Source organism: Mustela lutreola, chromosome 11 (genome assembly GCF_030435805.1).
Source record: "Mustela lutreola isolate mMusLut2 chromosome 11, mMusLut2.pri, whole genome shotgun sequence".
NCBI classification, from domain to species: Eukaryota; Metazoa; Chordata; class Mammalia; order Carnivora; family Mustelidae; genus Mustela; species Mustela lutreola.
Genome location: NC_081300.1, coordinates 44,616,867 through 44,641,361, shown reverse-complemented (window position 1 = coordinate 44,641,361; position 24,495 = coordinate 44,616,867). Strand labels below are relative to the sequence as shown.

Sequence of the window (24,495 nt, the reverse complement as noted above, 5' to 3'; positions counted from 1 at the left end):
CCTCCTCCCCAGAGTGCACAACCTTGCCAACCAGACTCACACATCTATGAGGCCAGCACTGCTCCCATCACCCGTTATCACCAGGTGGTGATTCATTTGGGTGTATGTGCTTCCCACGTGTGCTAAGAAATTAAGATAAGAGGGACGCCTGGGTGGCTCAGTCAGTTAAGCGTCTGCCTTCACCACAGGTCATGATCCCAGGGTTCTGGGATGGAGCCCCACATGGGGCTCTCTCCTCAGTGAGGAACCCGCTTCTCCCTCTGCCTGCCACTCCCCCTGCTTGTGTGCTCTCTCTAAAAAATAAATAAAATAATAACAATCAGAGGAGGAAGAGGAGGAGGAAGAGAGGAAGGAGAAGGAGGAGGGATCAACAGAAGAGAGCAAATAAAATGTGGAACACAGGCAACAGAACTTGACTTAATCTCCAGCGCACAGTCTTAACCATCTGATGCTCAGAGCAGGGAGACACACATAGGTGTGCAACAAAAGTTTAAGGAAAGGAAATGCAAGCTGGTGCAACCACTCTGGAAAACAGCATGGAGGTTCCTCAAAATGTTGAAAATAGAACTGCCCTATGACCCAGCAATTGCACTACTGGGTATTTACCCTAAAGATACAAACGTAGTGATCTGAAGGGGCACGTGCACCCGAATGTTTATAGCAGCAATGTCCACAATAGCCAAACTATGGAAAGAACCTAGATGTCCATCAACAGATGAATGAATAAAGAAGATGTGCAGACACAATGGAATACTATGCAGCCATCAAAAGAAATGAAGTCTTGCCATTTGTGACAACATGGATGGAACTAGAGCGTATCATGCTTAGTGAAATAAGTCAAGCAGAGAAAGACAACTATCATATGATCTCCCTGATATGAGGAAGTGGTGATGCAACATGGGGGCTTAAGTGGGTAGGAGAAGAATCAATGAAACAAGATGGGATTGGGAGGGAGACAAACCATAAGTGACTCTTAATCTCACAAAACAAACTGAGGTTTGCTGGGGGAAGGGGGTTTGGGAGAAAGGGGGGTGGGGTTATGGACATTGGGGAGGGTGTGTGCTATGGTGAGTGCTGTGAAGTGTGTAAACCTGGCGATTCACAGACCTGTACTCCTGGGGATAAAAATATATGTTTATTAAAAAATTAAAAAATTAAAAAAAAAAGTTTAAGGAAAGTTGGGTCTTTGTTTTGTTTTTAATGTGACTGGAGGAACTTTTTGTTTCCTATCTTCACAGCCAAAGAATTAGTTTCCATTCCTTCAAATGAAGGTGAAACAGCAAAATCCTCTCTGCTCAAAGCTAATAGAGCAAAGATTATCAATTAACCTTAAAATGTTAACATAAAATAGTTTTATTCATGTCTATGACTATTTTTGAGCACCTCGAATGTGCCAGCCACTGTACCAGGCATGGGGAATAAAGGAGCGAGCAAAAGAGGCGATGTCCCAGGCATGGATGTTATTTAAAGAATAAAACAAATAAAAATCATGAAAATATTAATGCTCGCTCTTAAAAATATTCAGCCATTAATTACTTTCTGAAGGGGTACTCTGCCCATGGCAAGTAAGAAATAAAATGACCCTAAATCAGTTAGAAAATTTCAACCCCAGGTTGACATAAATTAAGTCAGACATATGACTTTATACAGCACATTAGGTTGATTTAAAAAAATATAGGTATACACATCCTTAAAACACACGAATGCCCCGAAGAAGAGAAATGGCAGCAGGCTATCAGCATGCCAGCGTGTGGCTCAACAGACCCACGTGACACTGGAATTTACGTCCAGGAGCAGTGAAGGCTCTAAAACAGAATTTTGTTCAGCGTATTTCATGTGATCTAATTTATAAACATTTGATTTGTAAAAATTTGGTGTGCAGACCTTCTTGCCAGGACAGGATCACAGGAAGGGATTACGGAGAAGGAAGCCGGAAAGGTCGCCTGACCAGGTATTCCTGTCATAGCCGTCTTACTGAGAAGGGCTTCTCGGAAATTGGTTTAGGTGAGCTTAGGACTCGGCTGAGTTTAACCAGCCACTGTGCCAGCCCCTCTCTCATTCTCGGGTGCTAATCCCAGGACTCCTCAGCATCACAAACATGGACTAAAGGTTTCCCAAACAAGGGCCCACCTGTGCTAATACTTTCTTTCGAGTCCAACAGTTAACACCTTAGCTGCTTCCTTTCACGGGATGGGGAGAAAAGCAGAATTACCGACAGACCCATTCAGAGAGGCAGTCCAGGGGTGAGTGGGCACCCCAGAGCAGACAGACCTCAGTCCCTCAGCGGCTCACGGGGGCAGCAGGAGAGAACCGTGCCCAGCACAAGTACTAACTGAGTCAAGGCTGAAGCAATCATATCGTAAAGGTTACGGGTAAGCTAGCAGGTGAGGAGAGGGGGGCTTTGTCGCCCCAGAAAGAGATTCTGAGCCTGTAAATCAGGACTAATTCCTAACTCTAGACCAGATTTTGCTGTTCAAGCTCCCTGAGCCTCCATTTCCTCATCCCACCTAACAAATTGAGATGGTCAGAGATGTTACGCACTTGAGTTTTTAAGAAAGCCATACTAGGGGCGCCTGGGTGGCTCAGTGGGTTAACACCTCTTCCTTCGGCTCAGGTCATGATCCCGGAGTCCTGGGATTGAGTCCCTTGTTGGGCTCTCTGCTCGGCAGGGCGCCTGCTTCCCCTGCTCTCTCTCTGCCTGCCTCTCTGCCTACTTGTGATCTCTGTCTGTCAAATAAATAAATAAAGTCTAAAAAAAAAAAAAAAATCACACTAACCCCCGTGCTATCCTTTACTGTCCTTCCCTACTATCTTGTCAGGGAAACTTGACGTCCACTGTGGCTCACCCAAGAGTGAGCCTCTTTATCTGGAAGAGTGGACGCAGCCAGCAACAGCTAGCTCCGTCTGCCCTGGGTTCGTGCAGAGCCCGCCTGCGATTAGGATGCACAAGTGGCCAGTGTGTGTGGCCTGCTTCTGTAGGAAGGGGGACCCAAGTGATGGAGGAGGGGTGCGGGAGACAGTGCACATCAGAAGGAGGGTGTGGCCACCCAGTCAATTTAATCTGTTAAAAAATAGTTTCATTAGTTTTAATGTCACGCCTACTGGAAAGTCAAGTCCATGAAAAATGAGACCTTCTGTCTTGCTTTTTACTTGTTGTCACTGACTAGCACATACTAGGTGCTCAATAAATCTATCAAGTAAGAGACCCGGAATCCAGTCCTGAGTTTGCCACGTACTGCCTGTCCTTCTTGGAGCAGGCTATTCATCTCTCTAGACTCAAAGACTGTCATGGGGATTAGATAGAATAATGTGCACTCAGTATTTCCAGGAACATGTTGTTCATGTATGTTAGCAATTCGAATGCCCATGGGGATGAATTCTGCAGGAATGAGCGGTGTGGCCCTACCACCAAACAATGTGCCCAACACTTATGATTAATACATAGTTCATGATGTAGACAATGTTTACTGACTTCATTGCTAAACAAGTTGGTATAAGCTAAATTAAGAGTAAAATGTGAATTATTTCATGATTTATGACAGCTAAGCAAGTATTTTATTTGTCAGGCAGGAAAAGAGAGTTAAGAGAGTGACATAATCTCTCTCAAATTAGCACTTTAACACAGAGTGCCACTGTTCTATGCAATACATTGCCAGAAAGTTTCATATTCTTTATTGCATCTGGATGAGATCCTTTGGGGTTGTAAAGCAGCCATGAGAATGTTTTTTTAAATTAGTAAAAGAAAAAAGATGCTGCAGTTTAGCATCTTGTCATATGTACTGCTTTTAATGATAGCGGTTTAGACGATCCTACTTATATATTCTGTAGGATTAAGATATTTGTTTATTCAAACAAATTTACAATATGCTTTACTGGTATCAGTATGCTCTGATGAAAACTATAAATAAAAAGAGATCAGTTTCTAGAAATTCAATGCTTATGATCAGGAAAAATCAAATGATGTATTTTTCAATGAGATGGATAATTTCACTGAACACTGAAGACTTACTTATACTGACAGTATTTATAAATCATTTCAACTCTGTTGTTTAAAACCTACTTAAAAGTTAGTCCAAAATTGGGGCGCCTGGGTGGCTCAGTGGGTTAGAGCCTCTGCCTTCAGCTCGGGTCATGATCTTGGTGTCCTGGGATCAAGCCCCACGTTGGGCTTTCTGCTCAGTGGGGAGCCTGCTTCCTCCTATCTCTCTCTCTCTCTCTGCCTGCCTCTCTGCCTGCTTGTGATTTCTGTCAAATAAATAAATAATATCTTAAAAAAAAATAAAGTTAGTCCAAAATTAATCCTTTAAACATATGATATAAAGTATATTTGCAAGGCTTAGTTGGTAGAGCAGGGGCTCTTGATCTTGGGGTTATAAGTTTGAGCCCCCAAATGGGTATGGAGGTTATGTAAAAAAATAAAATCTTGGGGCACTGGGTGACTCAGTTAAATGTCCTGCTCTTGATTTCAGCTCAGGTCTCAGTCTTCGATTTTGAGTTCAAGTCCCGTGCTGGGCTCCATGCGGAGTGTGGCGCCTACTTAAAAAAAAAAAAAAAATCTTAAAAAATGAAAGAGCTTACTGAGGATCAGCTGTAAATGATAACCATTCCTCTACTTTTCCTCTAGCTTGTCAAGAATCTCTAACCAACAGAATATTTAACAAAGTTACTGTTACTGCGCCTGTCCTCTGGGCTTTCCCATCATCCTCCTCTAACAGATGAGAAACTAAGTAAGCTGCCCGAGGCCATTCACCGTAATAATTCTCCTAACCCTAACTTGGTCTATCCTTCAATAGGTCTAATTGGAACTGGTGGAGAGTGTTGTTTTGCTCCAAACTTTCTGTAAGGCTTTCCTCCCTTTCTTTCCTGCATCTCTTCCTTGTTTTTCCCTTTTGCTCTTGGGTCACCCAACTGTCCTTTATCCCTCCTGTTATCTGCTGTCACCCACAAAAGGGCCACTTGTCAGTGGCTGTCCCTTCCCTCCAATGGCCTTTCAGGAAGAAAGTCAGGTGACCCGAGGCCAACAGAGTCTTTCTTGCGGGCTGGTTCTGGCGGAGCAGGAACCGCCTTGCCAAGAGCAGCAGCAAGGGAAAGGCCCCTCTGCGGGAAGGTCTGTCATCCCGCGCCAAGAGGTAAACCCTGGCCCCATAAAGCGCCTTGGTATTATTAAACAGTTTCTATTTGTCAGGCACTTTATAGTCATTTTTATTGGTTCTTTTTACTAGTCATAACTCTGCATCAGAACGGGGCTCACTTTTTCTTTTAATTAAGTGCTCTGAGTGAAGTGGGAAAGCGTGGAGGCCTTGGAGAGCACGTCTTCAGCCTCTGCGGCAGCCAACAGCGAGAGGCCGGCAGAGATGGGTGGAGACCCCCCCGCCCCCATCCCTGCGACCTGCCCCAGCGCGGGACCCCTTGGGGAGCCGCCAGCCCTCAACCACAGCGGAGGCCCCCACGGAAGGTCCCTAAATCAATCCAACTGCAGCTTTCAGCCCCTGTTGTCTTGACTGCATGCTGGCATCTGAAAGACTGGGCCGTTCTATTTCACCCTAAGCCAGATCGTTCCCTTTTGTTTTCCTGCACCTCCAAAAGCACAGGAATCACATTGAGATCATTTTAGTTTTTAAAAAACCCATGGTGGGGTGCCTGGGTGAGTCGTTAAGCATTTGCCTTCCACTCAGGTGAGCCCCACATCAGGCTCCTCGCTCCGCACCTGCTTCTCCCTCTCCAGCTCCCCCTGCTCCCCTGCTTTTATTTCCTCTCTCACTGTATCTCTCTCTGTCAAATGAATGAATGAAATCTTAAAAAAAAAAACAAAACAAAAAAAAAAAAACCACATCCAGGAATGCCTGGGTGGCTCCGTGGGTTAAGTGTCTGGTTTTGGGGCTCAGGTCATGGTCCCAGGATTGAGCCTCGCCCCCTTCTTTCTCTCCTTCCCCTGCCCATGCTCTCTCTCTCAAATTATAATAGTCTTAAAAAAAAAACACACACATCCATGTGGACACTTGTGGTTCAGTGTCCTTTTTCTTTCCTTTAGTGCTATGTAACTGCACTACTTTTTTTTTTTTTTAAGTTTTATTTATTTAGTTCACAAAGATTACAAGTAGGCAGAGAGGCAGACAGAGAGGAGGAAGCAGGCCCCCTGCTGAGCAGAAAGCAGGATGCGGGGCTCGGTCCCAGGACCCTGGGATCATGACCTGAGCTAAAGGCAGAGGCTTAACCCACTGAGCCACCCAGGCGCCCCGTAACTGCACTACTTTTTTAACTTTAGTTATAAATCACAGCCAGAAAAGTACCAGTGTATAAGAGGCCTGGACCTGGGGTTGGAACTGGAACTTTTTAACTTTGATCGTTCCTAGTGAGGTGAAGTTCACCTTTTGGAGGGTCCCTTTTCCTCACCTACAGCATGGGTATGATGACAGTTCCTATCCACCCTGCCCCTCTTTCGCTTGTGTGTAGAGACTGTCACAGGACACATCCCACGGCAGGGTTTATTTTCATGTTCCTTGTCTGCCTCCTCCAGGAGACAGTGAGTGAGTCCTCCAAGGACAAGGACTTGATCTGTATCCCCACTGTCTAGCTAACCCAGTACCCGACACTAGAAAGTGCCCTATCTGGCTTCCTTATGATGAAGTCACACACAAGAGAGCCCTTTTCACAATCCACAAAGCACTATTTACAAGTACCTGAGTATAACCAAGGATTCACAGTATGGTCCCACGGTCCCAAGATGGGAAGGAAATAAAGCTGGGCACCAAAGGAGCAGGGCTTTTCGTGGTTGCAGAAATGGTAATTAAAATGTAAACGGTGACAGAGCACTGCGGAGTTTTGGGGTTACTACACAGATATTCCACCTTAAATACATGCTTTGACAACTGGGTGAACATTTGGAGGGGCTGACAGGCAGTGAAACGCGGCACCTCACTTTGTGCTAGGACACTGGAAATAGCCATGTTCTCAATGTGATAGCAAAGAAAAGGCTTAAATTTTGACAAAGGCAAGATTTTATTTTTTCCAAGTTTCCACATTCTCCTTATACACTTTTAAGATTTCAGTGTTTAGTCTTTCAGTTTCGTTAGGCCAGCTTCAGTCCCATTTCTTAGACAGTAATACATACCATTTACTCTCCAAGGTTTACTGGTGAATAGTCATTAAGTGAGGCAGGACCCTCTGCTTTCTCTCCCACCTTCTCCTTCTTTTGACTTTACCTAGGTATTGCCATTCTGTTTTCTCCAGTGTCTTCTCTTTACTATTTCTAAGTTATTCCTTACCTCCAAATTCCCATCTTGTACACAGCAGGTGCTCAATAAATGCGTTTTATGAATAAACCCTATTCTGAGAGTTTTCCTGTATAGCATTCTTCACCTTGACTTTTCTCCTCTTAGACCATCACTCATCTCCCAAGAGGTGGTTCTAAAACATATCACTCGAGATGGTAGTTAAATTCAGGGATAGGAATCTATGATCCCCACGACCATCTCTGTAAGTTAAAATAAAAGCAATTCAAGAGACACACTTAGAACCTCATCACTCCTCCTTCCTCTTATGAAATGATCCAGAGAACAGCAAAATCACCAGCATTATGAATAGCCTATTGTTAATTACAAAAAAAAAAAATCAGCACATGGACGAACACAGAGTTTTAGGGCAAAGAAAATGAAGCTACCTCCATCAGCTTTCTAATATTCTTGTTATACTTTTATAACAAGAGACACATGTGTCTTTACAGCAACATGATTTTAAACTGCTACCTCAATCCAGTGAAAAATAAACATCCTACAAGTCTTTTCTTTTTTTTTTTTTTTTCTGGAGTTAAAAAAAGGAGGTATTTGTTCACAAAGGAAGAAAAATATCTAAAATCAATTTAGATATAGTTTTGTCAGAAAGAATTATCATAAAATAGAAGCCAACACTCCAAATGAGCTGGCTTAATAAAATTAACAGATACATAATTATATTTATAAACGAACAGAATTAATACAATTCTAAAAGCGCACAAAGTTATCCTTTTAAAAGGACCATGCGGCTGACAGCTGTGAATAACTGAAGGGCAGACTAGATTCGGGGTAATGAATCCCGGCGTCGCCGTGTCAGTCATCTCTATTTTAGAAGAGCACTTTGTCAAACTTAAATCACAAGAGGTCATTAACTGGTCAGCAATACTGCATCAGAACACCACCAAAATTACCCTGATTCTGCAGGCTGTTCAAAACATGTATTATGAGGGGCAACTGGGTGGCTACGTCGTTAGGCCTCTGCCTTCGGCTTCGGTCAGGATCCCAGGGTTCTGGGATCCAGCCATGCATCAGGCTCCCTGCTCAGCGGGAGGCCTGCTTCTCCCTCTCTCACTTCCACCCCTGCCCCCTCTGCTTGTGTTCCCTCTCTTGCTCTCTCTGTCTCTGTCAAATAAATAAATAAATAAAATCTTTTAAAAATATGTATTTGGGGCGCCTGGGTGGCTCAATGGGTTAAAGCCCCTGTCTTTGGCTCAGGCCATGATCCCGGGGTCCTGGGATGGAGTTTCACATGGGCTCTCTGCTCAGCAGGGAGCCTGCTTCCTGCCCCCCCCCCCACCGGCACCACCACTCTTGCCTGCTTCTCTGCCTACTTGTGATCTCTGTCAAATAAATAGATGAAGTCTTAAAAAATAAATAAATAAAAATAAAAAAATATATTTATTATTATACCTCAACTTTAAGTGGAATGTCTATTGATTTATATACCCCCAAGACAGAAGTTGAGTTTTAGAAAATTATCGTCCAATTATGCATTAAGGAAATACAAATACCACAACACAGGATCTAGCCAACCATAGGCCCTACTTCTAGAATACTGAAAGTTATTACCATGATGACCTTCTTAATGCTGTCAAAACTCCAGTGTTATGATCACTCCCAGAATCCCAAACCATTCCAAATAAAATTCCATATATTATATAAGTTGTTGATCTCCTTCTAAGCCAACTTTTGCAAATCTGATGGAGTCAGGGCATATGGCCATCAGGAACTCTCCCTACCCCTTTAGCACTTGAAAACTTCCAAGGTTTTCGAAAGAGAAAGGGGAGCAGTTTGCAGAATAAACCTACAAGGTATAGAGATCAACCCTGCCTGGGGCCACAGCATGCGCAAATCTTAAGGAAAAGCATGGGAGAGAAAAAAAAAACAAGCTTTGGGGTGAAGCATCCATGGGGATGAGATGGCTTGCTTTTTCTTTTTTCTTTTTTACAGTCGTATTTATCTAAGTAATCTCTATACCCCATATGGGGCTCGAACGCATGACCCTAAGATCAAGAGTCATATTCTCTTCCAACTGAACCAGCCAGGCATCCCAAAAGCTTTCTGAGGTAAGGGAGAGACAGGCAGGTCCTGGAGAGCCAGAGCAGAAGGGACGCCTGGAGACTTCCTAGCTGCTAGGAGACAAGAGGAATTGCTACGGGCCCAAGTCTGGGCAGACCCCTGAAGAAGAAACAGCAGAGGCCCGCACAGCTTCCCTACAAGCCATTTACAAGAGAAAACTGAAGACGGAGACTGGATTTAACACCAACATCAGTAGTTTTTCAAATGTTAAGACATTCTGTTCTAAGATAATAAAATGACAGAAAATGTTCCCAGAGTGCTCAGGCTTTCAGGGCTTCTCAAATAGTAGTTCATGCACCCAGGTGACCCTGCCAGGTGGGTGTGACTGCCTTCCCCAGTGACCTAGGAGGAAACTGAACCACGGGCATGGGGGGGGGGGGGCTGGCACCAGCATCTTCTTACCTGCTGTGTGACAGAGCTTCTCAAAAGGTTGCTGGGTCCCCGGATCCACCCTGGGCTGGGGGACCACACACAGGAACACAGAAGCACAGACTCATGGCAAATACTCTTTTGGGTTCCCTGCTATTTATTTATTTACTTATTTTTGCTTGACAGAAACAAGTTCTCTCTTCTTAGGTTGCTCCAGGAAAGCACCTCGGGTAGTAATATGAATCCAATGTTATATCACCTTCTCTTTATTGGATTTTTCTATCTGAACGCTTGGTAAGAATTTTGGGGAAAAAAAAGACTATGATTTAAAAGCAGATGCTCAGAATCAGCCAGGTCTGGATCTGAATCTAGGGACAGCTACTGATTAGCTGTTAGACCTTGTGCTCAGGAGCTGATTCAGGGGCGCGGCATGGAGATATCTGCATTTCTGACAGGGATGTAGAGGCAGCCAGTCAGAAGACCACAGAAAAAACAAAAAACCACCCTGGAATGTCTTGGTCATTATTAATGATTACATTTCGCTTCCTAACTACAGAATCGGTCAGAGGCTGTGACAGCGGACATCACAGCTCTGCAAGGAGGGGTCTTGTTCATCCCCGAAGACTGCAGCCCAACAGGGTGAGAACTCTGTGGCCAGAGCACACTTCTCTTTCCCTCCTTCCTGGACCGGGGGCCAATGGCTCACCTTGAACAGCTGGGAAGCTGGGAATGCTGAAACAGCTCTCATGTTTAAGCTATATTCCTTCAAACTACTGGGCAAAAAAACCAAAGAGACAAAAAAGAAAAAAGAAAAACCAAAAACCAATATAGCAAGTTCAAGTCTCCTCAATTATCTGTAAGCTCAAGACACTTGCCTTCGCAGACCACAATAACAAAATGGAGGATTTTCTCATGCATCAAGTTTATATAACACATATGTGTGCATCTCTATCTGTATGAATGTTATTATCCATGACCATGTTGTCTCAAGTGGGGGGGGGGCGGTGGTAGAGAAATGACAAATACCAAAAAATATATCTACATATATAGTGTCTCGAACTAGCTTGGTCCCTAGTATGTGGCGGAAAGCACCCACATGGGACAGTTGCTATAAACAACAGTTCTCTTTTTCTAGGGTTGAGAGGAAGGGTAGGGGCTGAATGGTGAGACACCTGACTGAACCGGGAAAACCAGCAGTGGAGATGCAGAGTAAAACTAGAAAATGAAGATTAAAAACCTCCAAACTAGTCCTGACATTCTAATTTGGTGACCATCATTACTCACAAAGGAAGCACCATTTATCTCTGCCATCCTTCAGCATTCCTCTCTGAATTTCTCCCCTTTTTTCCTAGAAGCCCACAACCTAACGTTCTCTTAAATCTGTCAGCCCTTTCGGGTAGCACATTTTTACCTCCTTCCTCCAGGACGGGATCAACATGCCCATCTTCGAGGGCTCACTGCCAGGTGATCAGGGGCAAGCAGCTGTTCGAGGTGTGCATGCGGCTAGAAAGGTTTGCATGAGAAAGGTGATTTTCAAATGCCTACCTGGAAGGGTGGGAGGCACAGAATGGGCTGGTGACGTGTGAAAAAACGGAGCTGCTCTGGCAGCTGCTCTGGCAGCCTCCCAATCCTCTCCCTTCAAGGCTGCTCTGAGTCCGTCAGCTTTCCTGGGTTGCATACACGGACTCAATCAACACAGGAGCCCTGTTGTCATCCTCACACTTCTCTTCCAGTATGAGGAGCGGCTTGTGACTTCCCTGCACCCTGCACAGTCAACACACCCAAACTCCTGCCTGGACAGCCAGCAGGGGCTCAAGTATTCGCAGGCACTCAATAGGAATCACAGCTCTCAGAATGCAGTGGGTTTCCAGAAGAAGCTCCCACGGGGGTCCCCAAAGCAGCCCCAGGGCAAACCTCTGTGACCAAACCACTGTGATCAAAAGGTCAGACACTCCTGACTGTTCACAGTCCCATATGAGATCGCCTGCTTTTTTGTTTCTGAAAAATCCCCTGCATGGGCCAAGTTTAGGATAGGATGTGAATTTAAAAAATGAGTGATGAATAAAAGTTGACGGTCATATATAAATGTATCTTTTTCAGGAAGAAAGAACAGGCTCTGTTCGTTGTTGAAGTGTATAAGCTGAAACGAAGTCTGGCTGTAAAGAAAGCTGAAGAGGAGGGTGGGGAGAATTACTGAACACCTGAACCACGTCTAACGAGGCTTGGTCTCCTGTAGTAGAGAGGATATACTGTGGTCGGCTGTCTAGTTTAAAGCCACGCACATTTGGAAACACAGCCCTGGCAATGGTGAGGTATCTCGACCGGCTTAAACACTCATTTATTTCCAGACTATGCAGAAACTCATTGTCCGTTGTAAAGACTTGACACCTTTCTGAGCCCATCCTCGGAGAACAGAAGACAAAGAGACCCTTTTACAAATCTGAAAACCCAACTGGCCTCAAATCTTACAGAACCTAAAACTTTAAAAGTTCATCTGTTTCCATGGTGATGTGTGCATATCAAGTGGACAATCCCTCCAGCTTGAACCCCACTAACTTGTTCATCCTCTGCGATCCCCCACTGAGGACAAAAGCCAAATCCTGCCCCTTTTAGACAAGCACTTAGCAAGCGGACAGAAGCTCAACCAACAACGGTTGACTTGAATTCGGTGTCCTTACACCACCACTAGAACTCAGTAAAAAAAAAAGATGCCCCTGCAAGGTTTCAAATCTGAAAGCTACGTTTTCTTTCATTTTGGTTCCTCAAGGTCAATCAACAGCCCCCTTTGGACCAACCAATTTCCCCTACCTTCTCCTCTTTCTAAATTGTCCAAAGAAGTCTTTAAAAAGGCTCGTGACTAACTGGTATTATGCAGTGAAGGGTCAATCAAGAGAAGTAAGAACAGGTCCTAGAAATAAAGGTCTAGCAAATGACAGATTCACGTTACATGTTTGTTTCCAAGATTATCAACACGGGCAACTGCACCGCAATTTCTACAACAATTTTGCTTTGCAAATGGCATCTAGGATACCAAAGGTGAACTTTGAAACTGAACTTTTTATTAAATAACTGAAGTGGGGATTTAACTGGCCTAGACCAAGGCCGAACCTGCTTCCACAGTCCCATGTGCAAGGAGCAGTCCTACCTGCAGATGGGCTCTCATGTGCAGTGACAAGAGGACTGTTTTCCAGGTAGCATTTGTTTGGGGGAGCCAGGTTTTAAAATCAGGGGGACACCAAGATTTAAGTGTTCAATGAATGCGAGCCACTTTCTCATTCCGCAGCAAATACTTCTTTCTCTGTTTCCTGGACCAGCTTTAACAGTGAGCTGACATACATACGGGTTCATAGCAATTTAGAATAATTCACTTACATCATGACTGCAGTAATAATATAGGAGTTAAAAATATAGATTTCTTTCCCAAAATGACTGCTGCAAAACAGTAAGTGCTTCACCTTTTAACTTTCTTTATTCTGATCTGGTTTTAATAGTTAATGAGGCCAAAATCCTGCCAATGCTACTACTTGCCAAGTGGAAAATGGATTAATTTATAGAGATTCCTGGTACAAAAGCCACAGTAGGAGATGCTCAATAACTGTTTCCTGCATGAGTGAAAAAAGTTACATAGTTATGTAACTGACACTTAGTTTCTCCACCAATTTGAATGGGAGAGCAAATACTCCTGTAGCAGGAAAAGGAAAATAGCCATAAACTAACAGTAAAAATCAGGAAAATGCCTTTTTAAAATAAGGTAGCTAATCCTAACAGCTCCAGATAACCATCATAAGAAAGTTCTGTTACAATTGCTTTGGCTGTTAAACCCACTATACTCCCTTCACGTTTATATAAGTCTGATTCCCTCTTTAAGAAAAGAGAGTAGCCCTCCCAAATTAAAAACAAGACTTTGGTGACTATTTCAGTAATACATAAAATGCATGTCTGTTTGTTCGAGGTTTTTTCCTATTAAGCAGAGAGACAGATTATTCCTTCCCACACTAAGCACCTGAAGGAAAACTGCTTCCCCAGCACAATCAACATCCAACTCCTCAAAGGCAATGTCACTAAAGACCGCATGTGCCCCACACAGAGGGTGCTCCAATTTTCATTTGGGAAACTGTACAGACCGACTCTGGACCCTAGTGAAGCCAATGAAACAGACACAGACCATGTGTTCCACCAACCCCAGAATCTCCCCACTACTTATTCCCTACCTGCAGAATTCCTTAGAAGTATTTCTGGAAATAATCTGGGTTAAAGTCAAATAAGAACTGAAGACACCTTTGGCACGAGCTTACGAATGTGTCTAAGTCTATTTTAGGGAGCTGATTTTCACATTTTTGTTTGGTGCTGGAGAGAGGCACGGTCTATAAAAGCTTTAGCAACAAAGCTATGATATTTAGAGAATTTAAATTCTTACTATATTCTTTTCATGTAGATGCTAAAGACTAAAGTTAGAAATCTCTGTGCCAGGGTATCTAAGCTGAAGTATTGTTCTCTGAGGCAGGAAAAATGCTGTATTTTCGTGCAAGGAGAACAGCTCTGAAAAATGTAGGATGGGCTGTGCTAAACCTTTTTAAATGTACCATGTGATCTCCCAAGATTGCTAGGAAGCCACACCGTAACTGGATCATCTTAGGTCACAACAGCTATGCAGGAGGAGGGGAGACAAGAATTGCCCTTCCCTTTTAACAGCCATTCCAGAGAATTAAAGAGTGAACTCCTTGAAGCAACCATCACAACTATCACAACTCCTCCCTGCCACCCTCTCCCCAAAACCAACAAAAGCCAGGAAATTCACAGGAATAAAAATCACAAATTCCATAATCATTAACCCTTGAATGCATTCATTTTTCAACCAGTCGCACAAATGACACACCTAGTAACCCTCTCAAAAAGTCAAGTCTCAAAACGTAAAGAGTAAATGCACTTAAAGGAATCGGCTCTTCATTTTTTGAGAAACTTGCACTATGAGAAGAGATCAGAGCATCAGGGTGTGGGTATTGTCAAGAAGTCGAGAAAAATAGGGCCAACAGTGGAATTCCGTGCAATGCCACTTGAGGGGCTTAGCTGATACTAAGGTTAGGTGGCCTATGTTTATAATTAAGTAATAATGACTGAAGCTCAAGCTACACACAGCATTTCCTGAAGACTACTGACCGGCAAGAGGAGTTGGCCTCCTGAGGCAGTGCCTTGGGCCAGTAACCCCAGCTGGTCCACAATACCCAGGAAATGCCCTGGACCTCAAATGGTTCTGTGATTTTAATAAATACAAGAGGAAAAGGTTTAATATCGGCTTTCTACATAAACTAAACATTTGTTTCATTCTTAGAATACCCAGACTTTAGAAAGCGAGCTCTGCAGGGGTTAATTAAAGAGTTTCCTTAAAACTTCTTAAAGCTGAGTAAAAAAACTTAAACATAAATAAAAAGCTGACTTAAATATGTGCAAAAAGAACAACTTTTCGTAGTGTTTTAACTACACGAAACTTATGCAAAAATGTTTGCATAATAACAATCTAGCCAACATATGGACACTCAAATCTATATTTAAGTTTAATCTATATTTATCTGACTCTAACTCAGAAAAAGAAAAGAATCCGTAGTCAGGTTTAGAGAACTGATTTATCTCACTCAGTGGAAACAAAACTATGACAGGGCAAGTGCATTCCTCAGACCAAAACAAAACCCACTGAGCAACTCCCTCCTCCATCTTCTGTGAATCTTAAGTCATGAATCTATAGGACACTATATACCAGACAGATGCCAGCAGACAAACTGTTTCATTGTTATTCCAACCAGACACAGACTTTAATAAACTTTCTCAGGCGTTTAACTCTTAATCATCAGGTGCTACTCTAAACCAGGAAGTTTTAAGGGTCTTACTTGATCAGAAGAATGTGAACATTTATTTTTGCTTTCAAAGAAAAAGCAAATCCAAATTCTCCAAGGAAGAACTCTCCTCTTGAGGCCCTCACAACTGCAGAAAGCCACCTCCTGATCTATCGGAAATGTACCACGCACACTGGAAGTAGAGAAAGACACATAGCCTGCAGGTCTTGTGTATTTTAGAGAACTTTGGTGTTTATATTACCATTCACAGCCCCTTTCTCTGCTGGCCTTGGGGCTTGCTGATTAGCTGGTAAACCTCTGAACGGGTCAGTCTGTCCAGAACTGGAATTTCCACTTCGGAAAAAGCACAGAGGTACCTGACATCTGTTCCTTGAAGGCCTGCACTACAACCTCCAGACTTTCGGGGGAAATTCCTACTTCTGCTTGATGGCAGGGAGGTCAAAGTTGTAAAACCTCCAGGGGCTACGCCTGCCTACAGAATAGAGCACAGTCCCCACAGACCTCTGGTTTCTGGCTCCTAGAGAAGTCTCCAAAAGAGGAACAGAATTTTAAGAATATGAACCTATTCCTCTAAATAATAAGACCAGAAGCATCCAGGGAAGCCCTCAATCTCCACCTAAAATTTGGTACTGCTTAGAATTAAATAATTTGAATATTAAAACTGTTCCCTAATCCTTGATGAGGACTCTGAAGCCCAGAGAAGTGAACTGATTTGCCCAAGGTGGCTCAGCTTCTGGGCTACGTACAGCTTGTCACTGTGGGTGTTCTTGCCACACTACTGTGCTGTTGGGTCTTAATTAAATATCTCCATTCTTGAGTCTTATCTGCCCTCTAGATGGTGAGCCTCATGCGGCAAGACACGGGCAGCAAGGTTTGGTAACCGCGGTACTGGGCACCATAGAGCACAGAGTCTGGCTGGTAGTGCAGATACCTGTTCTATTAACAAGTGACTTCAGTTTCTGGAAACTACACCCCAAACATCACTTTACATTCAGCTACCTGTTACAGCATAAACTGGCACTGGACTGCCAATCTCTCCACTCCCCACCCACATACAGGAAGTGGGCTTGGCATGTTTTCTTTTTCAGTACGGAACCGTTTTTTCTTTTTTTTCAAATCTTCCTAAATTATGGGTAATATGCAAAAGAGTATTTTAATGGTTGCTTTATTCAAATATATTTTAAGTAACTGCTTCCTTTATATGCATGGTATTCCTCCACCCTGCCTTAGAGAACTCCAGCGTTCAACGGAGAGGCCGGCTGCCTCCAACCCTTTTGTTCTGCAAACTTTGAAGTTTTAGCCTTACTGCGCAGCAGGGATTTAGGGAGCGTGCCTTCTCACATATTTTAAGATTAGATGTAAACTTTCCTGAAAAGCTCCAAGAGTTAAGCTTCTAAGAGTGAGCTCCAATCTGATTCAGTATATTTAGTACTTTTTAAAAGTCCTCCCCGCCCCCAACCCAGACCTGCATTAGCAAAAGTTAGTCCCAAATGGTACCGCAGAAACATTTCATGCATAGAGTTTGGTTTGGTTACCTGGGTGGGGGAAACAAGAGCAGGTGAAACTACTGTGGGAGAATTGGTGCTTCTGTGCCCATTGGCTTCTGGAAGAAGAGGCAGGGGGTCGTGTTTCACGGAAACCACCACCACCGCATCCACAGGCTCCGAGGGGCGGATACAAAGTCTTTTGGGGGAAGAGGGGCCGCAGATATCCCCCGACCCGAACACCGACTCGTACAGAGCGCGCTTGGGCGCAGCCTCGGATTTCACGTCGGGCCCGACCTGGCTGTCTTTGGGGAGGATATAGGTGTTCCCCAGCGAGGGCGGCTGGGGGCGGTGGTGGTGGGAGGGATGGGTGGGGGGGTGGTGGGAGTGGTGCCGAGCCGCCCCGTTCAGAGCCTCCGCGTAGCAGCCCTGCGGGGCGGGCGAGCCCAGTTTGGTGCCGATGCCAGCGATGCTGTTAAGCGTGGCGATGGAGACCGCGCCGATGCAGTGGTTGGTGTAGGTCTTGGAGAGCTTGGCCGCCTTCGAGAGCATCTGCATCCTGGTGCCCAGCAAGTTCTTGCCGATGGCTTTGTTCTCGTACCAGGTCACATCGCCCTCGCTGCAGTGGTCCCGGGGCCGCTGGAAGAACGCCTTGCAGAGTGGGTTGCGCTTCGACAGGTACTTCACGAAGCTGGCGTAGGGGCAGAACTCGGTGCCCGTCTCGTACATGCGGGGCAAGTTCTCCTCGTCGCTGCTCTCTGCACGCTTCTTGCTCCACGACGACGAGCGCGACTTGTGGTAGGGCCCGAGGGACTTAAAGTAGACGAACTTGCGGCCGTCCTCGTCCATAGCCAGCCCAAAGGAGTCCTCCTCCAGCTCGCGCTGGTTCTCGCGGCCGCGCGTGCAGAAGTACATGCACGTCTCGAACCAGACCTTGTTGAGCAGCCCGAAGGGCGTGTTGGTGCTGAAGACGCTGGAGGTGTAGAGCTTGCGCAGGTCGGCACGCGTGATGGCTTGCTTCTGCACCACCGGCCCGGCGCCCTGCTCCTCGAGCTTGCGGATGACCGCGGCCAGCGTCAGGTTGGCGCTGCGCAGCTCGGGGTCCTTGGTGAGGTCGAGCGTGCGGCAGTACGGGGGCTCGTTGAGGTAGCGGTTGAGGGAGCTGCGGATGCTGATGAGCGACGACTTGCTGTAGAGCTGGCCGCTCTTGGAGCGGGCCTCGGCGTAGAAAGAGCGCAGCACGCGGCACAGCGCCCCCTTGTCCATGGTCTCGAAGTCCGGGCTCTGCGCCTTCTCGCTCAGGTACTCCCGGAAGATGCGCACGGCGTAGCGGGTGGCCAGCCGGGTGTTCTCGCTCAGCCGGGCCCGCTCGGGGCGCTGCAGCACGTCGGGGTCCAGCTCGGCGCTGTCCCCGGGCGGCCCGCCGCGGGCCCGGGGCGCCAGCAATCGCGGCGGCGCCTCGGGCTCCAGCGCGGCGCTCTGGTCCATATTGATCATATGGACCGGCTCGGGTTCCAGCTCCTCCCCGGCCGAGTCCTCGGGCTCCAGGGGCTCATCCCAGTCCAGCCCCATCTCCTCCTCCTCCTCTTCCTCCTCCAGCCCCCCACCTCCGTCCTCCTCCTCCTCCTCCTCGTCCCCCGTTATCTGCACCTCCTGGATCTCGTCGTCCTCCTCCTCTTCCTCCTCCTCCTCGCCCGCGCTGCAGTAGTGCGGGCGGCCGTGGCGGCGGCCGCGGCCCCCCGAACCGCGCTCGCCCTCGCCCCGCTCCCCATTGTTCTCGGCGGCGGCGGCGGCGGCGCTGGCGCTGCCGCCCGCGCTGGTGTTACAGTCCCCGCTGCCAGGCATTCTCGCCATATTGCCGTCTCTCTGCCAGTCCTCGGGCAGGGCGCATGCGCTATATTGGACCGCAGCGCTGAGAGCTTTTGTGTTTAATGACCTTCAGCTACCGGGAGGCAAAGCCGGGCTCTTAAAGGAGCCGCGCTCCAATTGTCAGTTTGGAGCGCAGCTCCGGAGGGGCAGCGGCGCGCAGGGGATGGAGGGGAAGGGAGGCGGGGGTAAGTTAGACAGGGAGAGGGTAAGGACGGGGGCTGGCTGGACCCTATTCCTCCCCAACCCCTCTCCTCACTCCTAAGAAAACTTTGAAGGCGGGGGGAGAAAGAGGAGGGAGAGCTGTCGGTGGGGGTGAAACACTCCCAACTTACCCTCTGGCGGAGTGGCGCGCGGGCCCGGGCGGGAGAGAGGGAGGGCAGGCGGGAGGGCGGGGCGGTCTCGCTTCTCTAAGTAATGCCCGAGGAGCAGTGCCCCTTCCACCGCCCCCTCATTGCCCCCCGGAGCCGGGGGTTCCGGGAGGCGGCAGCGCCGGGCCGGCCGCGGGTGCTGCTCGGAGAAGCCCGTGTCTGGGGCCGCCCGGAGCGGAGCGGAGCAGGCAGGTTAATGAGCAGGGTGGAGGAGGCACGACGAGGCCCCGCACCCTCTCTGCGCCCGCGGCCAGGGCGCAGCGGGCGAGGCTTGGGAGCGGGATGGGGCTGGCGGCGGCTGCTCCCCCACCTACTTGCTGGCGGCGAGGCGCGGGGGCCTGGGGCCAGCCGCACGGCTCCCAGCTCCCTTTCCGACTCTTGCAAAGGAGCGAAACACGCCCCACGTCAGCCTCATCCCTTTCGACTTTTCCAACAGCCTCTTAAGCTGTCATTAAAGACCTGGGGCGCTCCCCGTAGGTCTAGGGCAAGTCCGCGCCGATCCCGCCAGCCTGGGGAAGGAGCAAGAAAAACAGACTTGGGAGGGGCGGGTGGGAGGGGAGACACCGGGAGAGACGCTCCGGACCCGAGGGACCCCTCCCCACTCGCGCTGGCCGCCGCCCTCCGTGCCTCGGAGCACACTGACACAACTCCCTCTGGCGAGGCGCTCCACCTGGTTGGAGCTAGAGCAATGCCCGTTCCTAAGGCCCGTCGGCGGGCGAGCGGGCGGAAAAAGTGAACTTGGGTCTCGGCCGCCCCCGCCACCGCCACAATTCCGGCAATTCGGATCCCGGGCGCACTCGTTCCAAGTTTGCCAACCGCCATTCTTTCGCCCTCGGGGCTGCGGTGCCTCCGGCGCACGGGGGCGGATACCTCCGAAACTGGAAAGGCGGCCAAAGAGCTCGCCGGGTCCCGCTTTCCCATAGGAGACACTGTCCCACTTCCAGCCCAACGCCCGCCCCCGGCGCGCCCAGACTCTGGGCGCGTCCTCGCGTCGCCACCTCCCGCGCTCTCCCGACCCAGGGGCAGCGCCCCCAGAGCCGCCCGAGACCTCGTCTGTTTTCTTTGGCGGCACAGCACTGGCCACCTCCGGAGCTCGCGCTGCATCCTAATTTTCTCCTCCTCGGGCAGCCCGAATGTCCCTTGGCGCTCCCGCCAGCTTCGAATCCCAGGGGCTGGGGGGAACCAACTTAGCCAAGTCCTAGCCGCGCGACCCCGGGACGTGCCGACCCTGCAGTGAAAACAGCCTCGCCAGCTTCTCCAGGGGGTCCTCGGATTTGCCCCCGAGTCCTAATTCTAGGCACTTCGGTTGTAGAAGTCTTGTCAATTGCCTGTCCCCCGCTCCCTTCCGGATCCCCCGTCTTGCTTTCAGGGCAGTTTATGGTTTTATGCATCAATAGAAACCCATCCGTCAATTTGTAATTTTAAAACAAAAGAAAAAAAATAAAAAGTAAGGGGCGGGTAGACTAGGGCTCTGGGCCGTGTGGGTGCCTAAGTGGGAGTTGACGGTGTCTTCAACAATCAGTGCTCGCCCTACGCGTGTTTCCTCGGCCCTGGACGCGGTAGAGCGTTGGGGAAACGGCGCCAGGTGTGAACAAGTTGCAGCAAGTCGGTGCCTTCTGGGCCTCCTCCCGCTCCTCGGGCGCGCACGCACACACATACACACACACCGTACACACACGACACACGCTTTCATCCGCCCTGCAGTCCACAGAGGACAGTCCGGGGAGGTGAGAAATTAGGTAGGTTGCACTCTTCCGGAAACATCCCCGAGGTGCTGCAGGCTTTGTCCAAAATGCACTGTGCCCCCAGTAATATGTAGGAAGGCGTTTGTTTCCCGGAGCTCAGGGCAATAGCTAAGTTAGTTACACACGCGAACCCGCGCACACCACACCAGTCGCACTGGGCTACTTCCGGAGGGCTGGCCCTTTGTCCCAGGATGCTCCCAGGTTTTCTGGACGCCCCGGTATCCAGGAAGGGAATTGCAGCAATGTTGAACCCTCAGGTGGGCACCCAGAAAGTTACCTATCAGGGGCTGCTCTCCCGCGGGCCTCACGGGCAGCGCAGTGCACCGAGGGGCTGCGCTCCCGGAGGGGCCGGGAGACACCTGCCCACGCTCCAGCCCCGGAGCGGAGCGGCTCCCCAGGTCTCCCAGCTTAAACGGGCGAGCCCCCGTCCCGCCCCCAGCCCAGCTTCCCTCCCTGCTGGGCGAGCTGCTTTGAATTGCTTGCAATTTGCCGGAGGCGGTGTGCTGGGTTGGACGCTCCGGGAAACAAAGCAACCAAAAACAGCTCCCAGTTGACGTCAACTTATTTCCAGAAAAGAAAATAGTTTTGTGCTCCCAGGACAAAATACCCCCCAGGGCAGGTCTCTACCGGCAAAAGCCAAAGGGGAGAGGGGGGTGATGGGCAATGGCAGAACCAAAAAACCCCAAGTGCAAATAAATTTTTAACGGATGTAGCAAAACAACAGCTTCAGATGCTGCCTGGACAGTTGGCAAACAATGGGCAGGACCCTCACAGGCATCAGGAAAAACGCACCTTGGAAAGTACGCCTTGGACTGATTTTCTGGCAGCTATGAATCCCCTTCGTGGCAGCAGCTCCTGAACAGCTACCAAAAGTCTTTGCCCATTAATGATTCTTCATCAGATATGGGAAAAGACCTCTTCAGGTTAGAACCTACAGTAGCTATCAGGAAGAACACCCAGAAAAGCCCTTCCTGACACAACCAAAGACAAATAAATAAGTTGCTTAATTTTTAAAACCGGGTGATGCAAAATTACAGTTGAATTCATAAAGGAGTTAAATCCCAGCTTTAGGAAATGATTCCTTAAAAACATCCTGTGGTACCATACACTTGGTACCAAACTGAGAGCATCATAAAGGCTTTCTTCTTATTATTTGGTAAGGAGGCTGTAGTGGTTGTCTTCTATCAGCCCCGCTGGGATCATCCACTTTGACTCTGCCCTATCATGAAGTCCGCTGAATTCCCCCACCACTTATGACTGATGACTCTTTTTTAAGGATGATTTCTTTATTTCTAGTGCAGAATGAATAGCTTCTTTACATAAACTGATTGCAGTCCTGTAGGAAACATTTATAATAATTATTTCACTGTCACAACTCATTATTATAAAAGCTGTCCGGAGATGTTTGTATCTTCAGCAAGATGTTCCCATTTTTTTAGCTCTTTCCTAATGATTAAAAAGTACCATCAGTGTATTTGTGCTGCTCCATTTCTTAGATTACTTGAAAGTAGAGATATGGTTATTTTGGGAGGAAAAACTCCAAATATCTCCCCCTCATTTTATAACCCTTCTACTCCAGTTTCATATTCACATGTTATGAGAGGTTATACCACACAGATACATATTCAGCTCTTTTCCCTCTTTGCTTCCAATCTACAGAGCAACATCTGTTAGATCATTGGTGTAGTTGCTTTTTATCTGCCCATTTCCTCTGCTACATCAATATACCTTTGTAGTATAGCTTAGAGCCTGGATCATGATGAGCACTCCAGTCATTTACATTAAATGAATGAATGAACAGATCTGTGTTTAGTTAGATCTATATTTAGCAAGAAACTTCTTGGTAAAAAAAAAAAAATCGTAAAATATCATGGGTCTGGATTTCTACATTTAAAAATCAGGACAAAAAGCAACTGCAAGAAGTTATTGTTTGCAACTTAAAATAACTGAAAAGACTGCTTTGGTTTGCTATTTCCCTACCATAATCGTCTCTCTGGTAGAACATTCTCTAGGAAGTGACAGCAGAAGTAGATTGAGGGACAGAGAAATGGACACATCAGTGTATTAAAAGAGATCGTTTGGGGAGGATTTAAATTGATAAATTCAAGAAATCTTGTGGGCTCTTGGGGCCAGAGACCAGAAAAAGCATTTGGCTCATCACGTTCAAGTCATGCTTTCTTTTTTACATTATGAAATGTTTTTTAGAAATTTAGAAATAATTTTACATTATTTCTTTTTACATTATGACTAAGAGTCATAATGTACAATGGAGGTTAAATCGTATTTCAAATTTAAAATTATTCTGATATATATTTGTTTCCAAGTTTCACTATGAAAGTCTATTGAATTCACTTGAAGATCATCTTGAGTAGTATGTTTGGAACTCCGATGAAAAACAGAACCCATGTAAAGTGGAAGCAAAGAAAAATAACTCCAGAAGAGCGGAAACTGTGTCTTATATATTACTGCATTTCTGGTTCATTTTCAACAAATTCCTTAGCATATTTTAGCAGAGTGGTTGGCACATAGTAGGCACTCAGTAAACACAAAATATTTGTATGTGGGGAGAGAGCTAGCCTCAATAAAAGGATGTGTAGCAGATTGGTTAAAATGTCATCATTGAAAAAGGACTGCATGGGTTTGAATCCTAATTTGGCTTTACCAGTTGCCTTTTTAATTTTTTAATTATTTTTTAAGATCTTATCTGTTGACATAATCGCGGCATGTAACAGGGGGCTCAAACTTACAACCCTGAGACCAAAAGTCATGTCCTCTACCCACTGTGCCAGCCAGGTGCCCCATCTAGTTGCCTTTTTTTAATGTGTTGGTTCTCTCATTATTTTATTATCTGTAGTTAATAGCTCCTACCTCATAGGATTACTTCAAGAATTGAATGAGTTAATAAGAGTAAAGCACTATATAATACAGCGTCTGGAACATTAGTAAACATTCAAACATTCTTTTCTCTCATATGGGTTTATCTTTATTTTTGAAGGCTCTATTTTCCCGGCTTGCTTATAAAAAAGAAAAGCAAGGCCAGGAGGGTTCACAAAGATTAACCCAATGGCCCAAGGTCTCCCAGACCTTGGTAGGGCAGGGAAGTTTGGCTTCATAGGCCACCCCTTAGCCACCTGACTACATACAGCTTTCTGGGAACCAAAGAATGAAAGAAAAGGAGTCTTCAAGGGAGCAATCACCTACCGTTAAAATACTTCTGTGTGTCATTTGATTTGGGAATCAATTTTTGCCAAGCCAACATAGTACTAAGCTGAGTCCTAAGCTTGGATTGTAAGCTGAGCAGAGATGCCCTAGGAAACTGTTGTCTTTGTCATTCAGTACCTAAAACACTAGTACTATTTTCCTGGGCTGTTAGAAAGAAGGACTCATCTGTGTCTTAGAAGAAATGACAGTCAAGAATGTTTGAGGCCAAAGGAATGCCCAGAAACCCAACCAACTAGAAT

General features: G+C 46.8%; 1 protein-coding gene across 3 annotated transcripts in view; it reads right to left on the bottom strand.

Annotated features, from left to right (window-relative positions):
- KCTD1 (potassium channel tetramerization domain containing 1) overlaps window positions 1–24,495 on the bottom strand; it is a 179,857-nt gene that overhangs the window by 74,153 nt on the left and 81,209 nt on the right. Inside the window, exon 1 of one of the 3 annotated variants that reach the window (XM_059139513.1) lies at window positions 19,254–19,685. The exons of 1 other annotated variant lie outside the window; for it this stretch is intronic. Coding sequence is in view for 1 of the 2 variants with exons in the window: in XM_059139511.1 (XP_058995494.1) it covers window positions 17,104–18,906 (1,803 nt within the window). In the remaining variant the exon portion in view is untranslated. One more of the 3 variants, XM_059139511.1, reaches the window with a different exon arrangement.